The sequence below is a fragment of the Ammospiza caudacuta genome, chromosome Z, assembly GCF_027887145.1.
Source record: "Ammospiza caudacuta isolate bAmmCau1 chromosome Z, bAmmCau1.pri, whole genome shotgun sequence".
Classification (NCBI taxonomy): Eukaryota; Metazoa; Chordata; class Aves; order Passeriformes; family Passerellidae; genus Ammospiza; species Ammospiza caudacuta.
Genome location: NC_080632.1, coordinates 46532005 through 46559312, shown reverse-complemented (window position 1 = coordinate 46559312; position 27308 = coordinate 46532005). Strand labels below are relative to the sequence as shown.

The 27308-nt window shown below is 36.9% G+C and overlaps 1 protein-coding gene across 1 annotated transcript in view; it reads right to left on the bottom strand.

Annotated features, from left to right (window-relative positions):
* Nucleotides 1-4187: 4187 nt before the first annotated feature.
* The window catches only part of JMY (junction mediating and regulatory protein, p53 cofactor), a 66091-nt gene continuing 42970 nt past the window's right edge, over nucleotides 4188-27308 (bottom strand). Inside the window, exons 6-11 of the mRNA XM_058823450.1 lie at nucleotides 26880-27067; nucleotides 19027-19113; nucleotides 16391-16486; nucleotides 14608-15154; nucleotides 12724-13034; nucleotides 4188-9523 (exon numbers count right to left, since the gene is read on the bottom strand). Of these exons, the coding sequence (XP_058679433.1) occupies nucleotides 12727-13034; nucleotides 14608-15154; nucleotides 16391-16486; nucleotides 19027-19113; nucleotides 26880-27067 (1226 nt within the window). The 3' untranslated portion in view covers nucleotides 4188-9523; nucleotides 12724-12726. The remainder of the gene's footprint in view (nucleotides 9524-12723; nucleotides 13035-14607; nucleotides 15155-16390; nucleotides 16487-19026; nucleotides 19114-26879; nucleotides 27068-27308) is intronic.

The following is a 27308-nucleotide window of genomic DNA, read 5'->3' as shown; positions in this document are numbered from 1 at the left end:
ACATGGCATAAATGCTGGCATGCAGCTACTTGGAAAATAGCCAGCGGGTAACAGTGGCATGTCAAGGGATCAGGCCTTCATCACCTGGAAGGTCTTCATGGATTTAAGTGAAGAAATTCTAATTTACATTATTTCAGGGTGAGGTTTTTTTTTTTAACATAAACTTCACAGCTTGCTATTGCAATGACACATTGATGGGTTAATAGAAGACACTATCCTGTTGGGAAACAGCTAGGCTCCTTCCACTGAGAAGGGAGCAGAAGCTAAAGTTTGCATTCAATTAGCCAAGCTGGTATTAGTGATAGTACCAAGCACATCCTTATCCAGAAGCATCCCTGCAACCTTGAGCATCCACAAAGGACTGCAGCAAACTCATTCATCTGGGCCTCAAAAGGCAGGGATTCTGTAGTTATCTCAGGCAGCTAATGGCTGGGAGCAGGACCCAGGTTTATCCCAGATGGCTGACAGCGCAGTCTCAACAAATGCTGTCTGGAACACAAAGTTTCTGTTCAAAGTTTCTTACTGCAAATGGAGATTAAAAGCTGAGTACTTGAAGGGTTGGGGTTTTCTGCAAAATGGGACATAGCACTAACTTGGAAATGTAACTGCTTTTGAGTATTTAAATATAATGCATGTTATTTTGTACACCAATAAAGCAAAGCATGCCCTGGTAGGCACTGTGTGGCTCACGTTTTCCCTGAATACATAGCCCAAGTAGACTTTTTTTAATTTAAAGACTGACAAACCTGATCTCCTAAACAGAGATTTGCTTTAACTAAGAGAACCTTTGACTGAGGACAATTTCTGCACTCCTATAATCTTTTATAATTATAATCTTTTATAATCATTATAATTCCTATAATGGCTGAATGAGAGTAGGCACCCTCCAAGTATTACTTGGGGTTTTTTGACCATCTCCTGGCCACAAGCACTGATAGAATGGCCCATGAATGGTCAGACCTTGCAAAAGCCAACAGCCTGACTTACTGAGCACAGTTTGACATAGAGCTGAGTGACAGAGCAAGGTATGGGTGTGTCAGGGGCACAAAAAACACTGTGGTAAAGCAGGGAAAATAAATTTCCTCCTGCAGTGGTGCTGGGCAGGAGAACAAACGTTATGTTTCAACTTACTCTGCTATTAAGAGAAGACTTTTCAGCAGCAGAAATCTTTAGGAAACCATGACAAAAATATATGTATGCCATTGACAGAACTATAGGATATGTGCTTTTTCTTTCTTTTTTGATACTATAAATATTACTTTATAATGCCAATTTAAGACATTTTTTAACATATCATTAGAAACCAAGAGCAGTGTGCAGTGGTTTTTCTGTCAAATTGCTTTCACGGGACTTTGTCCATTCCAACAGTCATTTTACTCACAGCCAAGTGCATGTGATGGGGAAAATGGCCATCCTTTTATGGTGCTTCAAAAGAAGTTGATTCATAAATGTCTGTTACTGGTGTTTAAATTGTGCTTTTAACATGCATGGCAGTTTGAGCATGCACTGATGATTTTGTATGCTAAGAACTCAGTTACACTCTTACTGAAATTGAATGGGATTAAAATAAAGTACTGAGGAAGAAAAAGTATAGTTAATATAAGTCCTTTGTATGAACTGCATGATTCTTCAATCTTCCTTATTCCTGACTTTTAAACAGTAATGTACAAAGGGAATGTGATGCTAATTAGAAAAGTTGTTACGATGAAAGAATGAAGTAAACAGTGACTTATGTTTGAAAGTCTGTGAATGTGCTTAGTCTTATGTAAGCAATGTGGGGTATAGTGAGATGTCTCAGAGAAGTCAAGCAGGCTGCTGCATTCCATGGTGAGGAACGAGTGACAAGAAAGCAATACAGATGATTTGCCCATGGCACAAGTATCTCCAACAAACATCCCAGAAACAGCACAAAACTACAATAGGAAAAAGGGGTAAGACAGCAAATACAGTGTGAATGTGAATATAACCTTTGTTTTGGTTTAGGTTTTTTCCCAAAGTTTTGGTCGATTAATGATCAGCAAACCCCAGCAACAACAGAGCCAGCAGCTTTAACAGCACAGAGTAATCTGTGCCTGTTTTTATCCAACAGCCCTTCCTGTGGAGGCAACAGTTCAAGGGAGATGTGCTGTTTTTGAGCTGATGAAAATCTGGACAGTGAGCATGACTGTGGTGAAGATTTGCATAAAGTTTAGAGAAAGTAATTAGAGACTGAGAATCTTACTACAAAGGGGGAAAGGCAGAAATGCTTCTCTGTGGGATCAGTTCTGCAGAATGGAGATTGGGAGAGATACTTGCAGCACTTCTGTGAGCAAGGTAGGTTACACAGCGATGATACTGCAGCTTCTTGGGAACACCCCTGGGATGGTTTTCTGCTTAAGGGCAGTTTGTGCAAGCCAAGTGATGCCTGTAACAGTTAAAATGCTGACATGGTACATATCTAAGGTTTAAGACACCATTTTATCCATTTTTATGGACATTATAACCTTCCTTTATAAATGGTAAAAAACACAGTGGCACACACAGTGTGCACAACGCTGTAATGGTATATTTAGACCTGTGCCTTCAGCATAAAGCTCCAGCTGCAGTGGTGGCAGTGACATGCTGATGGCTTGCTGATCCCAAGATTCAGAGATACTGTGGCACTCCAGGATTCCTCTAAGCTCCCTCCAATTGCAGGAAGAATGAAGGCTATAAAATGAGCTTCTCCCTATGATGGGAAGCAGCAGTAAGAACTGCTGAGAAAAGCAAGAGTTCATAGGTTTTGGAAAAAAAATCGGCAAAATACACCTTCCATTTTTACTTCTTTCTCTTGTACCTACTGCCTCTGTTGAGCATTAAGAGGTGGAACAGAGACAAACCCTGCACGTATCAGTAGTTCTCCTATTTCAGAGGCATTGTGGCCCACTGAGTGTTTATTTATAATGTACCTTTGTTTTACATCTAACATGTTACAAGCAGGAAAAAAAAATTGGTTCTTTCATCTTCTGTGTTGTACAAACAAGAGGCCTTATTTTGCATGGCATACCACTGCCTTTTAAGTCTGCCTAAAGATTACATTGACTCATCTGCAATCCTGATGCATACACTAAATTCACTTCCAACCTGTACTGATACTGTAGAGAGTTATAAAAAAACAATCAACTTATCTACTGAAGTCAGTGCCAAACAGAACCAGCTGATGGAGCATCAGTTTGTCCCGCAGAGCAAAACCTGTGCAGGCACCCACATCAAGGTCACACACTGCCAGAGCTTTAGAAACAGTCCTCAGACACAAATGTAACTCTCTTCCCTCTTAAGTCAGCAACAATCAAAGAACTGATTATTTCAAAACACATTTCCTACTTCTTCTACATGTTCTTCCATAACCCAAAATTAAGTCATTATTTCCTGGCATGAAAAACACCATTGGGAAACCAAAGTCAGACAGCTTTGCATTTTGTACAAGACATGTTGCAATGTAGATTTGCACTGCAAATACAAAGTTGGTTTCATGTTGCTCTTTGAAACGTCCTTTTTTCTTGTTTTCTCAGGATTGTAATAGCACTAAAAAGTTCCTGTTTCAGAAATACACTGGGTTTTTGTTTCTTCAGGTTAAGGAACCAGCTAGAAATAGAACCTACTGCACTGCACCAAAAACACAGAAGCAAAACGGAAAAGAGTTACAATATAAAGATACCTTCTTTGCAAGACTTAGGTCTACATAAATAGTAACACAAAATGGCTAGAGCAATAAAGGAAGAACTTACAAACACCTAGGAACTCTAGTGAGGAACACGTTAGGTGTAAATAAGGGTGCCAAGCTCTTAACATTTCAGTATTTAAACTTTCACCCTTTTTGATAGTGTTTCTGTCTTTTAATCAAGAGATGGAAAGTGGGTGTGATTTGTAATTACGCACAACTACCCAGCATCATTTAGGAGCAAGGTTCTTCTGCAATACTTATATTGTTCATGTGGCTTCATTTACAAAGATGTTACCTAGCTACAAATATTCCAGGCTGCAACATAGCTTAGAAGCAACCACCTATCATTAAACCATGAGAAAGAATTTGAGGAATTGTAAGAATACCAATGGGAACTGAAATGAATTCAATCTGAAATTGCTTTTTGTGGGAACCAAACGTATTTTTAAATGCTAGTATATAATCAAAGTTAAAACCAAGACAGTGATCAAATAAATATCCTTTAATAAAGAAAAGAGGAATAATTTTAAAGCACCAAAACTGTGAGTATGATGTTACATCGCATGTACAATAAGGTGAATGCAGTACTTTGCGTACAGGTTTAAATTTCTGAATCATGATAATAAACCCCCATGAAATACACAGCAATAAACTTGCACTGCAGAAAAGCTGCACGAAAGAAAAAAGACCAAGAAGCAGACAATTAAATTTTTTTTAGTTTCTAGGTATTGCTAGAAATCTTTGTTTAGTTATTAAACTTTTTTTTAAACATACTTGTGCTTAATACTTAATAACTTTGAGCATTTTCAGGCATAGTAAATTTGCAGAGTTGTTTACAATAAAATATGCATTTAATATGTCCTTTTGAATATAATGGAATTAAAGAACTTTCTTAACGCCAAGCACAATGTGCTAGTAGTGTCTTAGTCTAATGATAATACTGCACACAAAGCTAGTGAATGGAAAATTTGTTTTCATTATTTTTTATTTATTCTACAGGCTTAACAAAGAGGTTCGTTTCATTAAGCTTCACTGGCTTCATTCATGTAAGACAACTTGCAGCCATCTGTATTTTTTTAGCTTTCCTTTCATGATGACGCATTTGTATACATGTAAAATGAAATTCAAAACATATAGCAACAGCAACACACTGGAAGATGTTAAGTGAATATCCCCAATGCCCAACACCTATTAACCAATTCAGAAGTCAAAACTATGTTTATACTCTGAAAATCAAGCCAGTTTATGGCAAACAAATTCCTGGATAGGTGACAGTCTCTGGAATAAAGTCTCTGCAGAGTTTGGACTATACACACCAAAATGGTGCGCATCATCCTTTCTGCTTGTTTTCAATGGACACACTACTGGTTAACGAGCTTTAGATAATGCTCTACACATTAATATTAAAAACTCAGCAGAATAAAATTAATTGCTTGGTCATTTTCCATATTAGAGGTACAGAGCATTCACATTTGAGAATGGAAAGATGACCTTTTCTGTCAAATTCTGAAGCTCTGAGCAACAGAATATAGAAGACCTGAATCACAATAAAAATACATAAATGCCAGGTTGCAGATTCACCAAAGCCAGAGCTGTGAGTTTTGGATTAACAGTCAAAATGAAAGGGAAGTACAAAGACCCATATATGCAACAGCCCCTCCCACAAATATATTGGCATGCCCGCCCTCCCTCCCTTTACCCTCCTAAAAATTCTAAGTATTTATGTATTAGGCAGCAATTAAATATAAATTGACTTTGTAGGAAAACTTAAATTACAGTATATTTATAGGTTAAAAATAGCCATTGTGTTGATAGCATTGATAGCAGAATGTTGATGTGCTTATTACACCAAAGAGCAATTTGCAGTCAAGTTTAGGATAACCTACTGTCAGCTCCAAGAGGACTGAAATCATGCAACATGCTCTCCCAGTAAGGTGCTTCTGTTACTCCTTTTCTTTGCAAGAAGCTTTGCTTGTTCTTAACATTAATTCTGTAGTGCGAAACATCAACAACATATTGTCCATGCTTATGAAATCATTACCAGAAATACATTCAGGTAATTTAATTACATAAGCATTACAATGAAAATAAAATCTGATTACACGCATGAGCAAACTTGATTTACAAATTACACTCCTGAAATTCAGTGCAACAAATGGAATAAGGGTAACATTAACCAATAATGTTTCTGCCTCCTCTTCTCAATAAGTTGCATCTTCAATAATGCATCTATCATTACTTTATTATTAAACAGTACAGAATATAGTGCTTATACTCAAAATGATTCTTTACAAATAATGTAGTGAAGTATGTTGAGTTCTATCCCCAATTCAGTCACAAAAGTACACAATATATAATCATACTAATTTATTTTACAAGTGTCTGGTGTAGAATGCAGACTGTCAGAAAAAAAAAAAGAAAAACCAAACAAAACCAGGCAAAACTTAGAAGTGATGTTTGAAAAGAATAAAAAAAAAGCCTTCATCTACCCTACACAGATAACTAACATGAAAATACAGTAAAGTGAGTAAGACTATTGGTCATTTGTAAAGGATCTGGAAACCTCCATGAATGAGAACATGAAATTCTTGTTGATATAAATTCAATTTCTGAACAAGACTATTGCTGTTTACCTTTCATTTTGGTTATTTTAGCAGAAACCAAGGATTTGGTTTCTTGTTCCCATTTATAAAAGGTTTTTCAATCCTTACATAAGCATTTGTACAATAAACATTATGCATCCCAAATCTTTACTTCACTGGATGTTATAGCATAGTAAAACTTTTAATTTCAAAAAAGAAATGTTTCTAAAAATAGAAAAAAGCCGAAAAGCTGACAAACTACTTAAGATAAATAACTAGCAACAGAACAATGCAGCCACAACAATAAAATGAAAAATATCAATAGGCAGGTCTTTTTATGGAGGCTCTTTTTCCTTGCGCATGTTTACGTGTTTTTCCTTAGTGATGCTTGCCAAGATTTCTCACAATTTTTACAGCGTTTCTCAGCTATGGAGGAACTGATCTCAACGCAGGACTGTCATAATTGCCCTAAGTTTCTTATAAATACACTAAACTTTCCCCTTCTTCTGCAGTAGCCATCCCACTGGAAAATTTCGCATGGCAGAGGATGGTACCTTTTATGCATTAGCCTGTATACACTACATATGCATAATTTTTATATCAAAGTGAAAATTACGTGAAATTGTGACACCTAGTGACTCATGAAGATTTAAATTCAGGATTTTTTTTTTAGTAGGATGAGGGAAAAAAATTCATTCATTTTCCACATAGAAGATGGCAGCTTTGAACTGATACATACTACTATGCTCAGCGTAAGAACTACTTTTTGTGTGCCATTAAAATACATGCTCATATGAGAACTCCATTTCTACTGAGACTAAGCTACTACAGAAATCTAAGATTTCAGCTAAATATGAAACAGATTAATAATAGTAATTTTCATCAATCATGCACACATTTTTCAAGGCAAAGATGACAGATCACATGGCAAACATATCTGAAAACTGTAGTAGAGTACAGCATGGAACTATTTAGATAACAACACAGTGGTAAACTGCAGACAAACGTGTTGTGCAAGGGAACCACTGCACAAATACTTTAAAATTACACTATTTTTCCTTGGCTTGAAATTTTGCTAGTGTTCTGTATGCATACTCTAAGGAATAAAACCGCAGGCTGGAAAATAGGAAAAAATGAACATAGAAGTTCCTTGTTTAATTTAGCACTAAGTTTCAGATGAAATATATAATGTCTATTACCATTTCACATCAAAGTTCTGTTTTGTGCTACAGCCAAAAATTTATTTGATTACCTTGATTTCAATGTGTGGTGTGACTGAAAGTACAAACAAATGTAGAACAAAACAGCTGATGGTACAGGCAGTGTCGAATGATTATGATGAACCTTGAAAGTGCTGCTATTGCTGCACGAACACAGCATCAGACAGCTCACAACCATACCACGTAGCGCAGAATTCGGAGAATAAGTTTAAGTAGAAAGCATCATGAAGTTTTAGGCCTGTGGGAAGCCAGTATCAGGTGTTTCACACAGCTGAGAAATAGAGACCTAGCAACTAACACAGCAAAATCTATATAATTCTACAGTAACGCTGCTCATAGGTGCTTTGAAAATCAATGTTCACCAACTTTATAAGTAAGGCAACATGGTTAAGAAAATCCTCCCGAGATGTTTGACAGAGCTTTAATTTTTGGACAGCCACAGCAAAACATCTTCAATAGACTGAAGGGTCCCAGAGCTGAGGTTCCTTTAGATTACACAGCCTATTGCTAAGGTAAGGTCTCCTGCTCCTCTCTCTGTAAGTAAACGGCAAGACGTGAAATCCCCTGTTATAAATGTTAACACAGTACGTGTTCCATTACACGACAGCAGCAATGAGTAACTCCACTTAAAAGAACCCAGATCCCCATAAAGTAGTTTATCTGTCAAAAGAGGAACAGTGAATGGACCACACAACACAAAGGACAGGGACTGTGTATTTCTCAAACACAGTGTATGTTACACTAGTAAAAACAAAATTCTAGTGGAAATTCAGCTTTCCTAGAAGTGTAACGGGCTGATTTTTAATACCACATGAGGTTTTTAGGTGGTACAAGGCTACTTGTATCTTTGTATTGACATACCTCTTGGTACTGTGGTATCGTAAGAGTAGCTGCCTGCAGCCATTAGTCATGAGGTTTAGAACTACTCCTAAGTATTCACTGCAGAGGAAGTTGTAACTCTCCTTTAAAAATAAAACAGTCAGAATCAAAAGAAACTTTTTTCAGCCAGTAGGCTTTGGGTATGAAATACAAACATTTTCGCAGCCACTAAAGGGAAAAATGAAAACCAGCAAGAATAGCATGATTTTCACAACTCAATTATCAGAATGCTTAAGTGCTTTGATCTTTTTTTAAAGAAGGCTGCTTAGACTAATCAAAAGCCATTTTAAACCAAAAGAGAAAAATATTTTTAAGTATGAAATTACAAAATATTGCTTCTTATAACAAATGATAAAAGTATAACTAACTTGGTTCAGCATAGCTAAATATTTTTAAAAAGCATGAAAATGTCTACTTTAAAAAGATGTCAGACTAAACATGACCTTCTAAAAAGGTGCTGCAGTATGTCTTACTAAATATATCATGATGGAAACAAACACATTCTTGAATATGTACTGAATTCAACTCTTAACTCTCATTGTGCTGTGGTCACTTGTTGCTTTTCATACTGATATATGCTTCTTCAAGCTAAGAAGAAAAAAAGTCTTAGTTGCATGTTACTGAATTTCAGCTACTGTAGTGCAACTAGGAATTCTCTTTCTGGAATATCAGACTGCTACACAGCAAGCTTCTCTGCAGGGAGCCATTTTGTTGAATTTTCAAGCACATGAGATATTCAGTGCAGTGAAGGGGCCATTTTACAGCTGGTTTAGAACCTCAAAGTCACTCTAATAGCAAGTGGTCTCCCAGCTCAAAATGGCCCCCTCACTTAACTGGCCGTACATTACTAACGCAAATATAAAAAGTGCTTAATAACTGGGCATTCTTGATAGTATAAAATGCATGTCTTAACAACTTCGCTTTGTGCCCCAACCAGAATTTGTTTGAACAAATAAAGAAAAAAGTGGCCTGAAATTAACATTTCAGGCCAATTTTTTCCAAGTACTGAGTTATTTGCCAAAGAAAGACTATTTCTTTGCCAAAGAAAGCCTCCTGTAGAATTGATGGTCATAACTGCTGGCTCTGAATTCTCAAAAATGCAGAAGAAAAGTAAATCTTCAACTGGGGTTTCTTTTCACACGTTGGCGGCTGTCAAGCACCTGTTTGGAAAGAAAGAAAAAGGAACATCTGAAAACTAAACTGCTGTACAGATATTATCAACATATTAGGCAATTCTAATATGCAATACAGTGAGCAGTGCAATATACTGAGCAAAGGTTCTCTTTGCTCCCAGGATAATGACACAGTGACTCTGGAGCCAGAACACGCATTTGACCAGGACTTTTTTTTTTTGCCTTCTGGTATTACTGGCAGTTAACACAGATTAGAGTTTGAAGAGGCCCAAAATACTGCATCAGAGAACAAAATCTCCCTTGTTATCTGTGACTTTTGTCCACCACTGACAGGAACTCAGGTTCTGCATTACTTACAGAACTCTTAGTGTACTATGGTGCACTGTTATATACTCATATGCAGATATTCTCAGGATACTTTTGCTAACCAGTAATCTCTCAGATTTTTCATACAGAGGCTACTACATATTTATACTGCTTGCTCAGCTACTTCAATATACAGAATGCCTCAGTATCTTTTTACATGTTTCAGAGTGTCTGTCTGGAAAGAACCGTTCTTTAAAAGATTAGCCATAACTTTATGTAGAAGTTAACTCACAGAACAGGAAATACAAGAAATTACTACGTCTCCTGCAAGAATTAGTTACTGTTAGTTTTGTCTTCAAACTTCAATAATTAATGAAACCACTTCACTGAGCACTACTAACACTCCCTCCTTCACATGTATCAAGGAACTTTCTGGTACTTAATAAATATACATCACTGTATCAGATTTAGCCTTCCTTTTGTAAGGCAAATATGTGCATTACACTTAGCCTATACAGACATATGTGTAATTAAGCATAATTCATAAAAAAATGTGTGCCAACTCACTACTGTAAACATGTTTTCAACCTAAAATCTCTATGCTACTGTTTCGACATGTGTAGTGCAAGTTAAAAACCAGCTGATCAGTCTTAAAGCATGATATTAAGTGGATAACCTTACAGTAAAAAATACCAGCCTGCTATTTCTACAACAAATTTTCATTACTTTGCTCTTTTATGATGAATGCTAGTAAACCAGTCTGTATCTTCAAGCAAGTATGCTCACCTATATGGAAAGCATTTTTTCAGTTGCGTTTTTCAAGGGCTTTGTCTCAATCTCTGCTGCTTCTGAGCTATTTTTTGATGAAGTGAATATCCCCAAATTTTCTGAGCTGTTCTTTACAACCATTTTTCAATCTAAACTATTATGTGTTAAATAATCTAATTTAAAAAAAATCCTAACAGGGTTGTTTTTGTAATAAAACACAACAATGGTAAAAGAAAGCAAGCCTCAGATATGTAAAGAACAAGGAGCACACACTCCTGGCACTGAACTGACACCAAATACTGCATTTCGGTCTAAATGATTTCACAGGACTTCAGCAGGATGTAGACAGGTAAAAAAGAGACAACAACCAGGGACTACCTGGCAGTGATTTTCAACCTGCATTATGAACTCCTTTTATGGGGCTGCAAATAGCAGAGAAAAACATTTATTTACATTGTGTGGCAATGACCACAGAATATTTCTAAGACACACTTCCAGTGTAAAATGCTTAGGAGGTCAACCAATTTAATTTTAAAAAAATTAAGTCAGTCTTGGAAAATTTCTTTGTATTTTGCAAAAAAAATGAAAACAAAATCCTAAACAGTCAAACAGATTTACTAAAATCAAAATCAAATCACAAAGTTTAAATTTGATCTGTTATCTGGGAAATGAGATTGCAGTCCAATTGCAATTGTACTAGGAAAGCCAAGTTAGTTCCAAGACATGTCTTTTCTTATAGCTGTCACTTGATTTCTGAAGAGCTGTGGTAGTGGGAGTTTTCAATATGCAAGGACTGAAAGAAGTTACATGAAAGAAAAATCATTTTTACTTGGAGTTTCAGCAAGAGTTAAGCACATCCCCACTCCTGGAGTTTCAACTCCAAAACTAGAAGTACATTTGGTATGGAATAGAAGGAGCAAGCTATAATTAAACAGTGTGAAATCATTAGGGTGGCCAATGGCTAGTTTGTGAGGAATTCAAAAAATTAAAATATTAAAATTTGAAAATACCACACCAATGCAACCGATTGAGACAGTACTTCATCATCACAAGCACATTCAGCAGATGATGTGCCAAGTCAGAATCAGTTTTTAAACAGCTGCAGCACTTTACCAACAGTCACTCTCCAGCTATGTTAACAACTAACCAGGGTAGAAATGCTGGATTGTGAACATTCAAAAAGGTTATATTCTTTCTACTGCTAACTGTGTTGCAAGGATTACAAATATTTGTCTTCCATTCTGTTTGAATAGCCTTTCTAAACAGATTTTTAATTTCTTTTCAGACTGTCATGCCTCTGGTTTCTCAGATTTTAAGTTTAGCGGGAACCTTCACTGATAGTCAAGTTCATTCATGTGTAACATGAGAGAGCCACCACAGAGAAGCAACCTATGCTGCTGCTGTAATCACAAATATCTTTGTGCTACTGATGCAGCAATTATTTTGAAAATTGATCTCTTGCTGATTTTTGGTTTGTTCTGAAATCATTAATTTCATCTGCTGAAGTCAGATATCTATACTTTCAGGCACTGTAGCTTAGTATTAATGCAAGTTCATGGAATTCCTATGACCAGCAGAGGTATAAATTGTATATTTACTGTTTACAGTCTGAAAATTCAATTAAGTCAGATTTTAGAGACTGAAACCAGGCCATAAGAAATCTCAGGGTAACCCACAAGATTTCAATGTGTTCAGCATTCAAACCTAACTGTCCTTCACTTAGAAGTTACTCAGTCTGAAATAAGACATACCCAATTTTTACAAGGCTAGAAATAATCAGCAAGTAAGTATAAGGTGTGTCCCAGAGTGATTGTGCTGCTTTTTAAACTTTTTAGGTAAACTCGGAACTGTCCCTTCAAATTAACTAAATAAAATCGAGCTTTTTTATGAAGTCATCCTGTCAATATTCAACAGAAGTACTGGAACAGTAAAAGGCTAACATACTGTCTAAAAAGAGCTTTTCCTTATTATAAACCTTAAATTCTTTGAAAAGTCAGTGATGCTCAATTCATATATGCATTTTTATCACACTGGATGTCAGACAGTTTAGTTACATTCCTACTAAGTCTCCCAGAACGCACAACCTGAGGCTTCGCTGCTACTGTTATAAAAAACTGTTGTAGAAATATTATCTTTAAATGTAGCTTAATTACAGGTTAGTTTTCCCAGTCTGTGCAAGGCAAACTCTCCTCTTCATCCTCTGACTCAGGAGAGGCTTCCTTAATCCTTCGCAATGCTTCATGGATGCTCCTTGTCAGAGGGTCAGTATCAGGCAGAATTGTAAAGGATTCTCTCAAAACATCTTTCTGCACTTTCTTCAGTTTCACCCCTTTCCTGATCTGTGCCAAGATGTTATTGCTATCATCTTCATCAGGAAAAGGAGGGAGACTTCTCTGCTCAACTTTTCTTAAATGAAAGCTGCCACGTTTCAAGGAAGCCAGCACTTCATCCATCGGGGAACTCACTGCAGCAAATCAAAAGACCTTTGTATTATTTTCACAAAATTTTATCAGTTTTAATTTTTATTTCCTCAAGACCAAAAAGTGCCAGCATACTATTAATATGATAGTCCCATACTACAAGTATAATGGTAGCTCCAATACTGTTTTAGGTTCTAAATAATCTTCCTTATTACCAGGGCAAAGCTGGTTTATACAGACAGTTGTAATTTTTGTAACCACTTAACTTCCTATCAGGAAGAAAAACTCTCTGAACAATGTGGCTTTTCTGTTTGCAGTCAGGAAAGTCAAATAAACTGCAAGGATTTCAATATAATGAAAGTGTTTACTGCATCACTTTTCTTTACTTTAGAACTCAGGTAATGAATACATGTCTTATGTACTGGACTGTGGGATCCATTCTTTCCACTTGCATTTTTAGGCTATTTTCACCTATTGCATGACTATTTCCACAAGCCAGCAAGGGAAGCAGCAATATAGTCAATTGCAAGAGCATGCATTTTGTCGCTTCTTTGGGTTCATGTATTTGTTGGCATCTAGTCCCAGCACAGTTATAAAAATTGCCTTCCTTTATAAGTAATGAAAACAAAGAAGTCAGAGATAGTTCTTTATGGCAAATCCTTTCTTTATCCCTAATTTTGAAACTAGTCTTCTGCAAAAAAAAAATCAGGCTTTTGCTCTTGTAAGGGCCATGAGTGGGAAATATCTTCACCTCAGAGAATGCATTATAATAAAGCATAATAAAGTTTAAACACTTTGCATACACTAGCATGTAATTTGTGCAGCACCTCTCTATCAATACGTATGTATCTCCAGGTTCTTTTTTGTATATTGTACAATATGCTTTTTAAAACCTGTTATGCATTTAGGAATAAGCTTTCTCTGTCCTACTGAAGGCCTAGAAGACAGAAAAAACACAATGAAAAGAGAAATATAAAAGAATACAGTATTGCACATTTGAAGGAGAGAGGACAGACTGTAATGTCCCTGTCTGTCATAGAGAGACAAATTTCTGAAGCCACTTAAAAACTTGGAACATCTCAGTGTAGAGTAGAGTGCTGCTGCAGACAGGAACAATATTCTTAAGAGGAATAATTGATTTGAATTTATATTTGTCATATTATGATGCATACAAAACTGTACACACAATAGTTGCTTTATAAAAAATTGCAAGATAAAATGCGAGTAAAATAAACAGTAGGACCACATAAAAATTAAAGTTATTCTGTTATTAAATAGAACACTGCATCCCCAGGTGAAACACAGAATAGCAGTAAGTAGATACATAAATATTCTTTTCAACAGCATTTAGGTCCATTTTCTATCTAGTCTAACATGGGATAATGTAGACTCAATTTCACAAGTGTTTTCACTGAACAAGTATGCCATGCTGTCGTAAAAGCCCTAGTTGCCAGCATCTTTCAGCTAAAAAGGATTTAACAACTTTCCCATTAATAATAAATTAATCACAGCATATATTTTCCTACACAATAATTTAAAAATGAACTGATGTGCACTGCAATGTTTAAACTAAGAACAACAAATTTTAAATTAAATATGCAGAAATTAAAACATTACCTCTTCTTCTCTGTAAACCCTCTATATCACCAGTCTTCTTAAGCTTCTTCTTGGCACTGACTAGCTGACTGCTATCAAACAGATGTGCTGGTGGGACACCAGAAGAGTGCTGGACTCCCTTCTCCACACTCTGACGTTTAACAAAGCTGTCACTTTTCTCTAAGGATTTGGTGGCATCTTCCTTGGAGGGCAAAGGTGGAGGTGGAGGTGGAGGAGGCAAAGGGGGTGGAAGCTGTACTCCAGTAGCAGTCTCTGGCTGAAGCTGGTCACTGGTGAGTGGAGAAGTGCTAACACAGGGCAGTTCAGAGGTAACACCATTAGGAGGCAAGGAGACATCTTGAAGTTGTTTTAAGCTTGTGGATTCCTGCACTTGCAAAGGCTGAACTGCTTTTTCCAATTCCACCTCCTCACTCTTCTCTTGGATTTGTATTGTTGCTGGCAAAGATTGAGACTGCTCAACACAGGGCACTGAGCTGGCTGCACATTTTCTTCTTGCATGAGCCAGCCGCAGTCTGGTTGATTTAAGTATTACTTGCCCAGGGTACCGCTAAAGTGAATAAGGTATGGACAATTACGTAAGCCATTGCAATGGACTATTTTAGATTTTATGTACCTGTCATTTCTGACAAACAATATTCATTTTGCTCTGTATGCAAAAGCAAGGCAAATATATCCCCAGCTTTATGCAAAAAATTATTTGTAATTTTTTTTCTTATTTAAGCCACGATTTCATTAGCCTAATCAGTGAAATACATAGTTTAGAATTACGATTTTACTAAGAATCAGATTACACACTCAAAACTGGTTTTTTACTGGAAACTAAAATTCAAAATTCCCTCTTGCTTTCGTCTTCTAAACCTGGTCAATGGCTCCCTCTGCAAGTGCAGACCAGTCCTGACTTAATACACTGGCCTTATATGTGAATCAAACTGTTTTAAAAGCTATATCTTGAGAACATCAAAAACTTTTAGCCTTAATTTACTTCTTAAATTTGCTGCCTCATTATCAGTCTTTTCATATTAGTTTCATCCATAGCCTTTTTAAAGCAAAAAATTAAGCTGCTTCCGAAAGACAGGTGTAATAGTTTTTGCACAACTGTGGAAGGCCTAAAGCAATAGCCTAAAGCCTTAGTATGTTAGTAGAAAAAGTCAGCTCATGAACAATTGCTGGTTAAAATAAGTAAATTTGCTTCATTTTACAGAAGTTACAAAATTCAAGAGCCTTGCAAACAATAAGGACATGAATGTAATTCTGAAATACCACTGAAGAAGACAACTTCCCAGCAAAGAAACTTCTCATACCTTTATTTTTTTAATGTATACAACAAAAAGTCTTCACCAATTAATACAGTCTCTGTTTTCTTTCACTTTCAGTCCTTTCCTTATTCCTTCCCCTTCGTTCCACCTTCTATGCATTTTCTGATGCCTCCATTGTAATAAGAAGGGTCAGGTATTCTAGCAATCAGCAGCAGGGTGCCAGGTCAGATGACAATGCTCTTTGTGGGAAGTACTGTTTAGATTATACTTCTCAGGAATATTTGCCAATTGTCTTGTCACAAGGTATAAGTGCAAGAGTAAATAGAACCTTATTATGGCACTGGGAATGCAACAGCTAGAGGAATCTGTTACTACCAATGCCATATTTTGTCAGGAAATTTCCAAAGGCCAGTTAATTATACAATGAAAAAGAATCACTAATAGGAAAGTGAATGCCAGTACTGGAATGAGTGAGAAGTTCTTTAGGAAAGAAAACAGCCAGAAAAGAAAAACTATTCTTCCGTTACCTGCTTAAATGTACGAAGTCTGTCCAGGGTTTTCTGTCGTTCCTGACTAACCCAGGAGCTCTTTCTTTCTTCTTCATCTTGCAACTGATCTCGTTTCTGAGAAAATATATGGAAGACATGTAAATATTACATCCAGTGCTTTATTTGGCTTCAATAGGAAAAAAACTCTTCTTCTAAATGTGAAAAGTTACTTAAAAAGATACTTCTCAAATGAACACAACCTCAAAATTTGGCCTCTGACTTCCCCTTAAAAAATAGTATACATTTCCTGGTTTGTTTTGTCAAAGAAATGCAAAACAGGAAAAAATGTTTCAATCTCAAACAGGAACACTTGGTAGACTTGTTACTTTGAGACATGAGAAATAACAAGTGACAGAATGCTATACTTAGAGATGTCCCACTGAATTTAAGTTATATAAATTAGCCAGAGAGCAAAGCAGTATCATTTCCCCCTCACTCCAATAACAAAATGACTGTCCAAATCACAAGGCTGTCCATTTAAACAAGCTGTATTAGTATTCTCAAAGTACAAGAATTCACAGAACTCAGCATCACAAAGTTTTGAACCCAACAGCAAGCAAATTAAGTAAATGTTTTCATCCTTACATTTACAACAGTAAATATAAGTTTGTATTTACTCCAGCTTTTGTTACTTAATCCAGCTTGATTTTACATAATTGCACTTAAGTAAAGGTTTGAAACTCTTCCTCATGCCTGGTACAGTTGCTTTTACTTGTGCAGAGATTTTACCTCATGGAAAACATACCTTTGGGTACATCTCCTTTAACTAATCACTCTTTCTTACAGAATTTCAGCAAGAGTTACTGCACCTTTGAAACAAACACTCACTCCTCAGTCAAATTTACTGGAAATGGAAGCTAATTACCAGAAGGTGAAATTCACTGCAGGCAAGTTCAGAAGCTATCAGGAAAAGTGATGTAACAGCTGACCACAAAGCAAAAACCCTGAGCAAAACTAGTAGCTTTAATTCTTAAAATGACTCACAGCATTTAATATTACTTTTGAAAGCTTATCTTCATAATCAAAAATTCTGATCACTTTTGTGAACCTTTTACACTCATTTAGTCACCACAAAAGCAGTGTCTGCCTGCCATTTTCATAAGTCAGTTAGTGGCTGGTGTCCTTCACAAAAAGCCAACTCCTGTGATTTGGAAGGAAGGAAGTATAGATGCATTAGGGAGAGAAAGATGAGAACATGTCTGAAAAATAGTAAGGACAGAAAACAGAAAGACGTGAAGAGAAGGAAAAGCATGTGGTAAAAGAAAATAAGAACAATGGCCAAAGAAGTTAGAACAGAAACATAAAGAAAGGAAGAAAAGTAGTTCTATCACTGTACCTAAATGTTACATATGCATTCAGATCAAACTTTTCCTGAAGGAGTCTCAAAATCAAGTTTTTTTTGTTTTTTTGTTTTTTTTTTTTTTTTTTTTTGGTTTTTTTTTGGTTTTTTTTTTGTTTTTTTTTTGTTTTGGCCGACTTGTGTATTTGGTTTTGTTTCACTTTTAAGTAAAATGGTGAAACTGCAATTCTTATTTGGTTTCAAATTTGGACTCCCTCTTTTCAAAATTCTTAATGAAATCCAGTAATTTAAAACCTATTTTACTGTAATGCTAGAATTTTTCAGTCACATTTTTACCAGAAATAACATAAAAAATTAGCCAAGGTTCTTTATATCATTAAAGCAAGCAACACCATAATATAAAGCTCTGCAGTACTTGAGAGACAATGAAGTCCTTTGGCTTTGTCAAGTCTTATTTGTACGACTGATAAATGGCCTACAGTCCACACAGTAACTTCCTCTGCCTTATTATAAGAACTCGTGAAAAAAAAATTTTTTTTTCAATTCCTTAAAGAATATACCAATACATACTGACTTTGACAGGTAGCCTTTCCACAAAATAAATTATGCAGCTGACTTCCTGGACAAAAATATCAATGTTAAAAATGTATAAGGATGAAATAGAATCACTTTCACTAATCTAATTGAAGCCTGAATTAAAGTGACTTGGATTTCAATGCATCTTTGTCAGTGATCTTTATCAAATATTGATACTATATCAGCTCCCAAGACCTAGTCCAAAATTTGAATATTCCTTAAGATAAGCCTATTAGGTACAGGATAAGAGTCCAGCTGGTCTATTCTCTGCAACAAGACTATAAAAAAATCATGGAGCATCCATCTGGAACTACAAGTTTACACAACATAATTCCAGTAATTGCTTTTGTAGAAGGAAGAAAAGTAGTAACCAAGCTTATTAAGATTCAAGAATAAATACGTGTGATTTCCTTGCTCCTATCAGCATAGCGAACATGGCATTCAGAGATGCTCCGAATCATGTATGTGCACATGATGAGAAACATAACAAAACACTCAGAATGTCAATCTAGCATAAAGAACTGTTCTACTTGCTTGGTTCCCATGTCTTCCTAACACAACTATATACTCCCCCTTGCCAGCATAATATGACACAGAAATTGTGCATGGTGCAAAGGTCAGGGATACACAGCATCTTCTGGAAGAGCTATCACTCTGAATGCTCCCCTAATTAATGTATAATGAGGAATGCCAGCTATTAATGACAGGCTAAGCTCAACAGCAGAAAACTCAAACTTACCAGCTGAACAGTATGGTGCATTTTGTACTCCTTCTCGCTCTGGTGACGCTGCTGGATCTTCTCATTATGCTTTGCAATACAGATCTCCTGCAGGGACACAAACCACAACCTATAAAGCGTGCAATTTAAATACAGATTTACATTATGTCATATTTAGCAAATGGCAGGTAGAAAAATAGAAACTGCAAAGCCTATTTCATATAGGCTCATTTAACTTACAATGAACTGTAACTAAAAAGATAAAACAAGTCAGACGACCCCAAATATATTACTTTTAACTATCAAAAAAGAAGATCCAAGTGACAGCTGCTTGGAAAGTCTGTTCTACAGGACCAATATAAGAGTAGCAAAAGTCACCAATCTGTCAACACTTCATAAAGACCTTGTTTAACCCCACGTATTTGCACCCATGGAAAATAACTAACTCTTGAATGCACCACATATTTCTGTTTATGCAAATAGACAGTTTCCCATTTACAGATGTCAAATCATCTTTTCCATGTACTCTCTGAAAGCACAGGCTAGAATCAAGTTGTTACAATTCAGCATGTTCATTTACTCCACTAAGTTCACATCTCCAACACCTCATATAAAACAAAAATTTGTTGCACTGTTTGCAAATAAGAATATGTTAAAAACAAACAAGCAAAAAACTAGGCCATGTTACAACAGCTGACAAAGAGGATAACAGCCAAACTTCAAGTAGACAGACAACTTCACTGGATGATACTGAGGGCCAGGAAATTGGACAGTATGAGCAACAGAATTAGACCTGGTACAAGCACCACGCAGAACTAGAACAAAGTCAGACGTACAGTCATAAACAAATCTCACAGTTGTGCAAGAAGGTGCAATGTTAGCAGTTTGAAGTGTGACTCCAGATAGAGCATGGAGCTGATGGGGTTCTCAAGTATCATTTAGTATGACTTTTTGGGTAGGTTCAGAAAAGAGCTTTGCCATTAAAAGCATTGCTTGAGGGAGCTGATGAAGTAAAGCACAAAAATAAGGAGGGAAAGGAATAAAGAAACCTCATTATTTTGGATGCTTAAAAATGCAGAAAAAGCTGTTCTGCAAGTTGTCTATGGACACGCTTTGATCACATGAAAAAAGGAACCAGTGTTCCTGTATAGGAAAGCAAAATCATCAATATTGCTGCTGTATATAGGTAACTGACTAAAGCAAAGATTTCTGTGCAAATACTGGCTCACTTTTATCAGAGGTATATCACAGAATGGCTTAGGTGGGAAGACATCTTGAAGCTCATCTAGTGCCAACCTCCCTGTCACAGATAGGGAACTTCCACTAAACCAGGCTACTCGGGGCCCCATCCAACCCAGCCTTGAACATTTCCAGGGATGGGGCATCCACAACTTCTTGGGGCAACTTGTGTCAGCTGCTCACCACCCCCAGAGTAAAGAAATTTCTAACAACTATTCAAATCTCTCCTTGTTTAAAACTGTTCCCTCTTGTCCATGTAAAATATCTGTCCATGTCAAAAGGCACTCTCCCTCTTTCTTATAAGCTCCCTTTATGTTCTGAAAGGCTTTACTAAGGTCTCCCCAGAGCCTTCTCTTCTCCAGGCTGAACAACCCCAGCCTGTCACTACAGGAGAGGTGCTCCAACCCTCTGATCATCTTTGTGGACCTACTCTGGACTTGCTCTAACAGATCCACACAGCTAAACATATCTGGGTTTTGTATTTCTTTCTGGAGGTTTTTTCCCCCTGGTGAAAAGAGTTAATCCTGTAACAGTCAATCAATTTAATTTGTAGCTGAAAAAGTATAAAATACTTCATCTCTGCGTTTCAAAAACACAGCAAGCAACATAATACTAACAGAAAATCCGAACAACTTTCTATAATACTCCTAACTAGTTTACAGTTTATTCTTCATTTAGGCTGCAAATATTATAAAATAATGAGAAAATGTAAATTAAGCATGGTTTGGGTTTTTTGACATGTCTCAGATACTCAGGGGGCACAATTTTATGTAAGGTATTCACTTTAGCATCAGTATTTAAACATTTCTGACTAAATGCAATAATGAAAGATATTTTAATTATATAAAGAGGACACACCTGACCAAAATGTATTTAGTGCTGAGTTTGTTTTAAAAAACAACTTACTTCAATGTAATTAGATCTCTTTGACATGAAATAATAAAAACAATTAGGAGGGGCTGAAAACATGTTGCAGGTCAGGGTCAGAAATCTGAATAATCTTAATTAATTACAGAAATGGTCTAAGAAAAAAAGGAAAGGTTGCAATTTCTAAGGGACAAATACAGGGTTCTACTTGTAGACAAGATTAAGGGACATCAAATAAAGGATGAAATTAAAAACACCCAAATGGCAGCTGTAAGAAAACCAACTGGATGATTACAGCAGACGACAAGTTCAATATATACCAATGAACTCTTGCAAAAAACACCAAAACAACAAAACCAAACATAGTAATTGTGTGTATGAGTAGGTCTATTGCACATGCAAGACAGTCCTTACTTCTAAGCACTGGGAAGCAGTCACAGCAGTCACATAGAATCATCAAGTTTGGAAAAGACCTTTAAGATCATTCAGTCCAACTGTCCACCCAGCACTGCCATTGTTACCACTAAACCATCATCCAGCACCAAATCCAGACACTTCTCAAACACCTTCAGGGATGATTTTACCACCTCCTTGTGAAATTATGTCGAGTGAGAGCAACACCTCAAGAAATATGTTGATCAACTGTATGGGACTGGGAAAGCAACAAGATAATATTCATTCTTTCTTTAATCAGTTGACTGATTTCACAGTGTCAAGTTGTACTTCTATTAAAGAGACAAAAAGGGAGAGCTGAGGAACCATTTCAACCTTTGTCACTGCATGAACTACAATGTGTAAGACTAGTAACATGGAATATATGTAAAAGAGATCTGCATTAGTATTATATCTAACTAGTTCCATTAGTATTATATCTAACTAGTTCCTTAGCCCTGCATTCAGCTTTAACATCCCAATTAAAAGGCTAGCTTTTCATGTGCAGAAACCATATTTTACTAGAAGCATTCAGTGTAGTTACGGCCTTATGCTGCTGTTGTTGTAACAGAAGTTAGTAACAGAATACCAATAAGCCTTTCCCACCTGTCACTGCATCTTCGTAACACCTATTTTGGCACGGGCTGTGCTTTAAAATGTGGCTTTCTAAAGATGTCCTATTAAATGAGCACAAAAGCATGCGAGGAAGTTTCCTAGATGAAAGCACACATTATGAACACACCCTAAACAGCTTCACTAACCAGTTGCTTCTCCCACTCTGCCTGTGATAAAGAATACTCTTTCCGGGTGCAAAGTAATTGATTTCATTGCAACTTTGTGTTTTCAGAGTTTTCGAGATACATTCTATACCATTTTTTTTCACCTTGACTCCTTGCTATGAATCTAGCTCCCTAATAAATCAGCTGCTTGTTCCATATGATTATCTAATTAATACTAATGTGCAGCCAGCAGGGGGTAGACTGGCATAACAATAGCAATTTTCTGCATGAAAAATCTACAGCTAACTCTCTAGAAGTAAGGGGAAAAAAGGTTAAACTGCTATTAAAAATTTATTTTTAATAACTCACTGTCATCAACACAAAAGAACATTAGGAAATGATTGTTCAACAAATGCAAAGAAATCAGATTTGTATTAAAAAGAGAATGAAGAGTTTATACCCGTGGTGCTACAGTGGAAAAATATCAAACCCCATAAAATCGTAAATTTTTAAAATGCCTGTTCAGTTATTCAAGAGTCATGACTGAATTATGTTTGTAATAAGCCTCTAACGAAAGTTTCTAAATAAAAGCTTGATACAATTATTTGACAACACCACTGAAAAACTAATACATCATCTGCAAAATTAGGGAGGCAATATCTGAAAAACAAAATAGAGACTACAGTCACTGAAGCATATATTTAAATTACAAATCATTTTACTCAACAAAGAGTAATTTATTCCCTTTCACTGTGTTATCTCCTCAATAGAAAAATTTTCAAATACCTGGATGATGAAATTACCTTCTTCCAAAAAATAAAACTGATGACAGAGAAAAATTTCCTATTGTTTCCTTAATCCTGATATCTGGTGCTAGAAAGGAGACATTCTGCTAAGGGCACTTTCAGTTGCCAAAATCTTGATAATGAGAAAAGACTGTAATTTCTAAACATATCGCAAGACTGTCCTATACACCACTTAATGCATAACTTACCTTTTGTTTTCATCTACAGCACTGACAAGCTTAAAAAAAAACCACAACAAAAAAGAAGGAAAAACCCCACCAATCTGCCACCAAAATCTCACCAACCCAATCCAAAACAGAACACCAGTTTAAAAGCCTGTTTTAAGATACTTTGCTGAAACACGCGAAGTCAGGAACACAATCTGAAAAGCAATAAGCACACTCTCATCTCAGTTCAACAATAAATGTTTCTTAATTGAGACAGACACAGAGATTTACTACACAGTATGTACTTTCCATATTCACCCTCAAAAAGTCACTTTTCTTCACATAGCATTCAGTCATCACTGCCCTCATTCTCACCATCTACAGTCTGCTTTTGTTTTCCATCTGTATCTCAATTCTGCATACTTAACCTACCAATACTTCAGAACAAGAACACCTTTTTTACCCACAAATACAAGTACTCACATCAGGCACCATAAATAACATTAATGAATGTTTTACAGTATCACTAGAAAGGCCATTGAAAATGCGAAGATTGCTTAAAGAAATGAGACAAATCTATGAGCTCTCATTTCCAGGTAATTGCCATAAAGCTTAGAAGGACTCTGTGTTATCCAGCAGTGAGAAGCTAAAAAATGGCCATATTCTTTTCTGCCCAACAAGTGCTACACAATGGCACACAACAGATTCTGCCCTTTCTTTTTGCTCAAATAAAGGTAATTTATTTTCTCCTGTAAGTTTAAGCACACATTGTTCTACTCTGTGATTTTTCTTAGAGGCTAAGTATCTCCCTACAGCACTCAACTGCAGAGAATACTATGCTGGTCAATGACATAAGTATGAAAGCTGGAACTAGTTCTGAGAGCAGTATAATGCCCAAGTTCCACATGGAGACATTACCTCAGGTCCTGAAAGCAGTATAGCCAACAGCTTTTCCAGCACAATGTTGACAAGATCTAAGTGTACCACTCCTGCATGCAGATGCAGAAAAGCAACACTACCACACACAGCTCTGCATCTCGTCACAGTGCACAACCAGGCATGCTGATACTCCTGCTACAGCCAAAGCCAACTCCTTCAGCTTAAAAAGGTATTCTATCATAGCACAACACTGAAACAAATGAGCCACTGAAGGTGATTAGTTCATTATATGGATATATGGGCATGCTAAAAAAAATCTCTATTCCTGCTTCAGAGTTTCTTCTTGACCTGTGAGCTCCAATAAGTTAAGCAGAGAATAGCAAACAGGTTATCACTTTTAAACAGGTTTGTCTACTTTGTAAGGTGCCAGCAATGTCTTCTCATATCCAGGAGAAAATATCTTATTATACTATAGCCTGTGTACATTAGCGTAACACGACTGGTAAATTCTCTTAAAATACTAACAACATTCTTGATACCTTTTCTCTTTACAAACTCATGTAAAACAAACACAATGACAAAGCATGCTACTTCACATAATCGGCTAACAGGAGACCTCTCTTCTAATACTTCATTTGCAGTCTTCTCCATATTGGCTTAACTAGAAACCAGGCAGTGGTTGACAAAATACAAAAAATAAAATACATAAAATTATATATAAACAGCTTTTCATTTGCTCTGTTATGCTTCAGATTTAGATACATGTCATGGTTTGAGAGGAAGTGAGTTTTTTGGGATGCTGTGGTCAAACCAATAGGTGCTCAGATTTGAATATTGGCACCTGGTGTGGCCACTGGGGACATGGATACGCCTCTGAGAATACGGGGGTTAAAAGCAGAGAACTCCCAGGAAAACCTCTCTTGGGTTCCGGTGGGGAAAGAGCTCAGACCTCCCCCCTGCCCAGCTGCTGCGGCTGGGCAGGGGAGGGGAAGCCATGCGGCAGGGTGAGGTGAGCCTGGCCCTGAGGATGGAAGAGTGGAGGAGCGCCAAGAGGCATCGGGCAGCCACCCTCTCCCCACTCTGCCCCCAGGAGGGGGAGAGAGAGAGAGGGAGGGAGGGAGAGAGAGAAAGCCGGTGTTTGTGCCGGTGCCACCTTGAAATTTGATAGCAGGACCGGCGAGAAGGAGAAGGGGGTTGCCCGGTAGCCGTGGGAGTTCTGGACAGGCAGAGCCTGAGATTTTTAACCCTTTTCTCAGATGACGGAAACCTTGCAAATGCTGATCCTCCTAATGCTGATCCTCCTGCAGTTGAATGAGTAGAGAAGAATACTAGGTGGCAGGAGAGGATGAAGTGGCCTTAACTGGACTTTTCTTGTATAGCCATGGACAGAACCATGTTTCCTGTGACACAGAGACAATATACAGGGGGAGGCAATGGCTGAGAGGCAACAGAGTTCAGTACTGAGACCCCTCGGCCCCAGGGGGTGAATTTTGGGGGGGGACGGTGTCCCAAAAGTGAGAGACTGTGCTCTTTTTGGAACTGGACAAAGCATCCTTAAAAGGAAAACCCTAGAAGCAGCTCTGGTCCATGTGCAGCGGTGAGAGCACTGGACATGGACGGAAGAGATCACAATGGCAGATGTTCTCCAGGTGATGCCATGAGTGACATGGGAACAAGAAGGACTCCTCTTCATGAACTCAGAATTGATTATCAGAAGGGTGTTGATGGACTGAGAGTTGGTGATCTGAGGCGTGGCAACTGAATGAGAGTCCAAGGTTTTGTCTTACTGTGATGCATTGGGAACTTGCTTGGGGGAAGGAGGAATGTTTGGAAGGTTTTCATCCTGAGTTTTGTGTGTTTCTTTTATATATTGTAGGTTAATAAAGTTTTTTTCCTTCTATTCCTAAGCTGGAGCCTGCTTTGCTCTATTCCTGGTCCCATCTCACAGTAGACACCAGGGAGAAGGTATTTTCATGGGGCCACTGGCATTGTGCCAGTGTCAAACCATGACAATACAGAAATAAATATATATTAGTTATGAAGGGAAGGCAAAACCTGAATGGTTTATTGTCAATCTGCTAGAACTCTTTATATGAAGGGGTCATTTTCACATAAAGGGCATGACTGCAAACACACAACCAAACCGACCAATCACTCTAAACCAGAATGAGGCCTATCAACTGACATTTCTGCATAGTTTTACAGCACATAGTGTGGGGTGGAACTGATTTTCTAACAATTATTACAATGGTCTCCCAAAACTTTGACCTAAATAGCACACCCAGAATTATAAATTAAGAATACAGACCGCATTTCATATAGATCTGCCAAACACAGAGTATCAACAACACATGACATAAGTTTAAAAGGATGGTAAGAGAATGAAAAGAGAATTCACTAGTGAGAACCACACTTGAAATTTCTTTCCGGCAAACATATACAAAACTATGCTGATACTTTTACTGTCCCTAAAAACATTCATTCTAGCATGGACTTCCTGCACGAAAGTACTCTGATTATTTAATAAACTTATTTCTATTTGTTGACTTCAAAGTAACTGAAGGTTCCTTTACAGCTACAAGAAAGGTAAACAGAATCTTAAATGTATCAATATAATAATACATGCTATTTTATTTTGTATTCTGCAAAACAACTTTTAGCAAACAGTCCCTTTACATTGAACATAATCCACAAGAGTTCTGGAAAATTTGTATCTGCAAGGAAACCTTTTGAAGTTTTATTAAATTTGCTAATTATGTAAAAAAAAAAAGGCAATAAAACAGTACCTTCTTATTTCTGAGGTAGGCTTTCTTGGCTGAAATACGTCCACGCCTTGCTTCCAGCTGGCGGATTTTTTGTTGTAACTTTTGCAGCTCCTCTTTTTGCAAGTGTACAGATGTTGCCATATCCTCTTTTTCAAGCATGGCTTCCATACTTTCGTAAGTGTCATAATACACCACTTCATCTCTCTTCTCTGTTTAAAAGATGTCAGCAATAAAAAAAAATTAAAAAATCAAATCAATGGTTTGCATTTGATTAACATTTTGTATTCCTCAACAACAACCTTCCCACTGACTTGCAAGATATGATGCAGAAGAATGCCACAGCCCTTTCAGAGGACTACTACCAAAAATCAATAGGTCAGAGGAAAAGCATTACACAGCAAGGCACTGTGCAGCTTTAAGGTCTTTATGAGGAACAGAAATTAATACCAG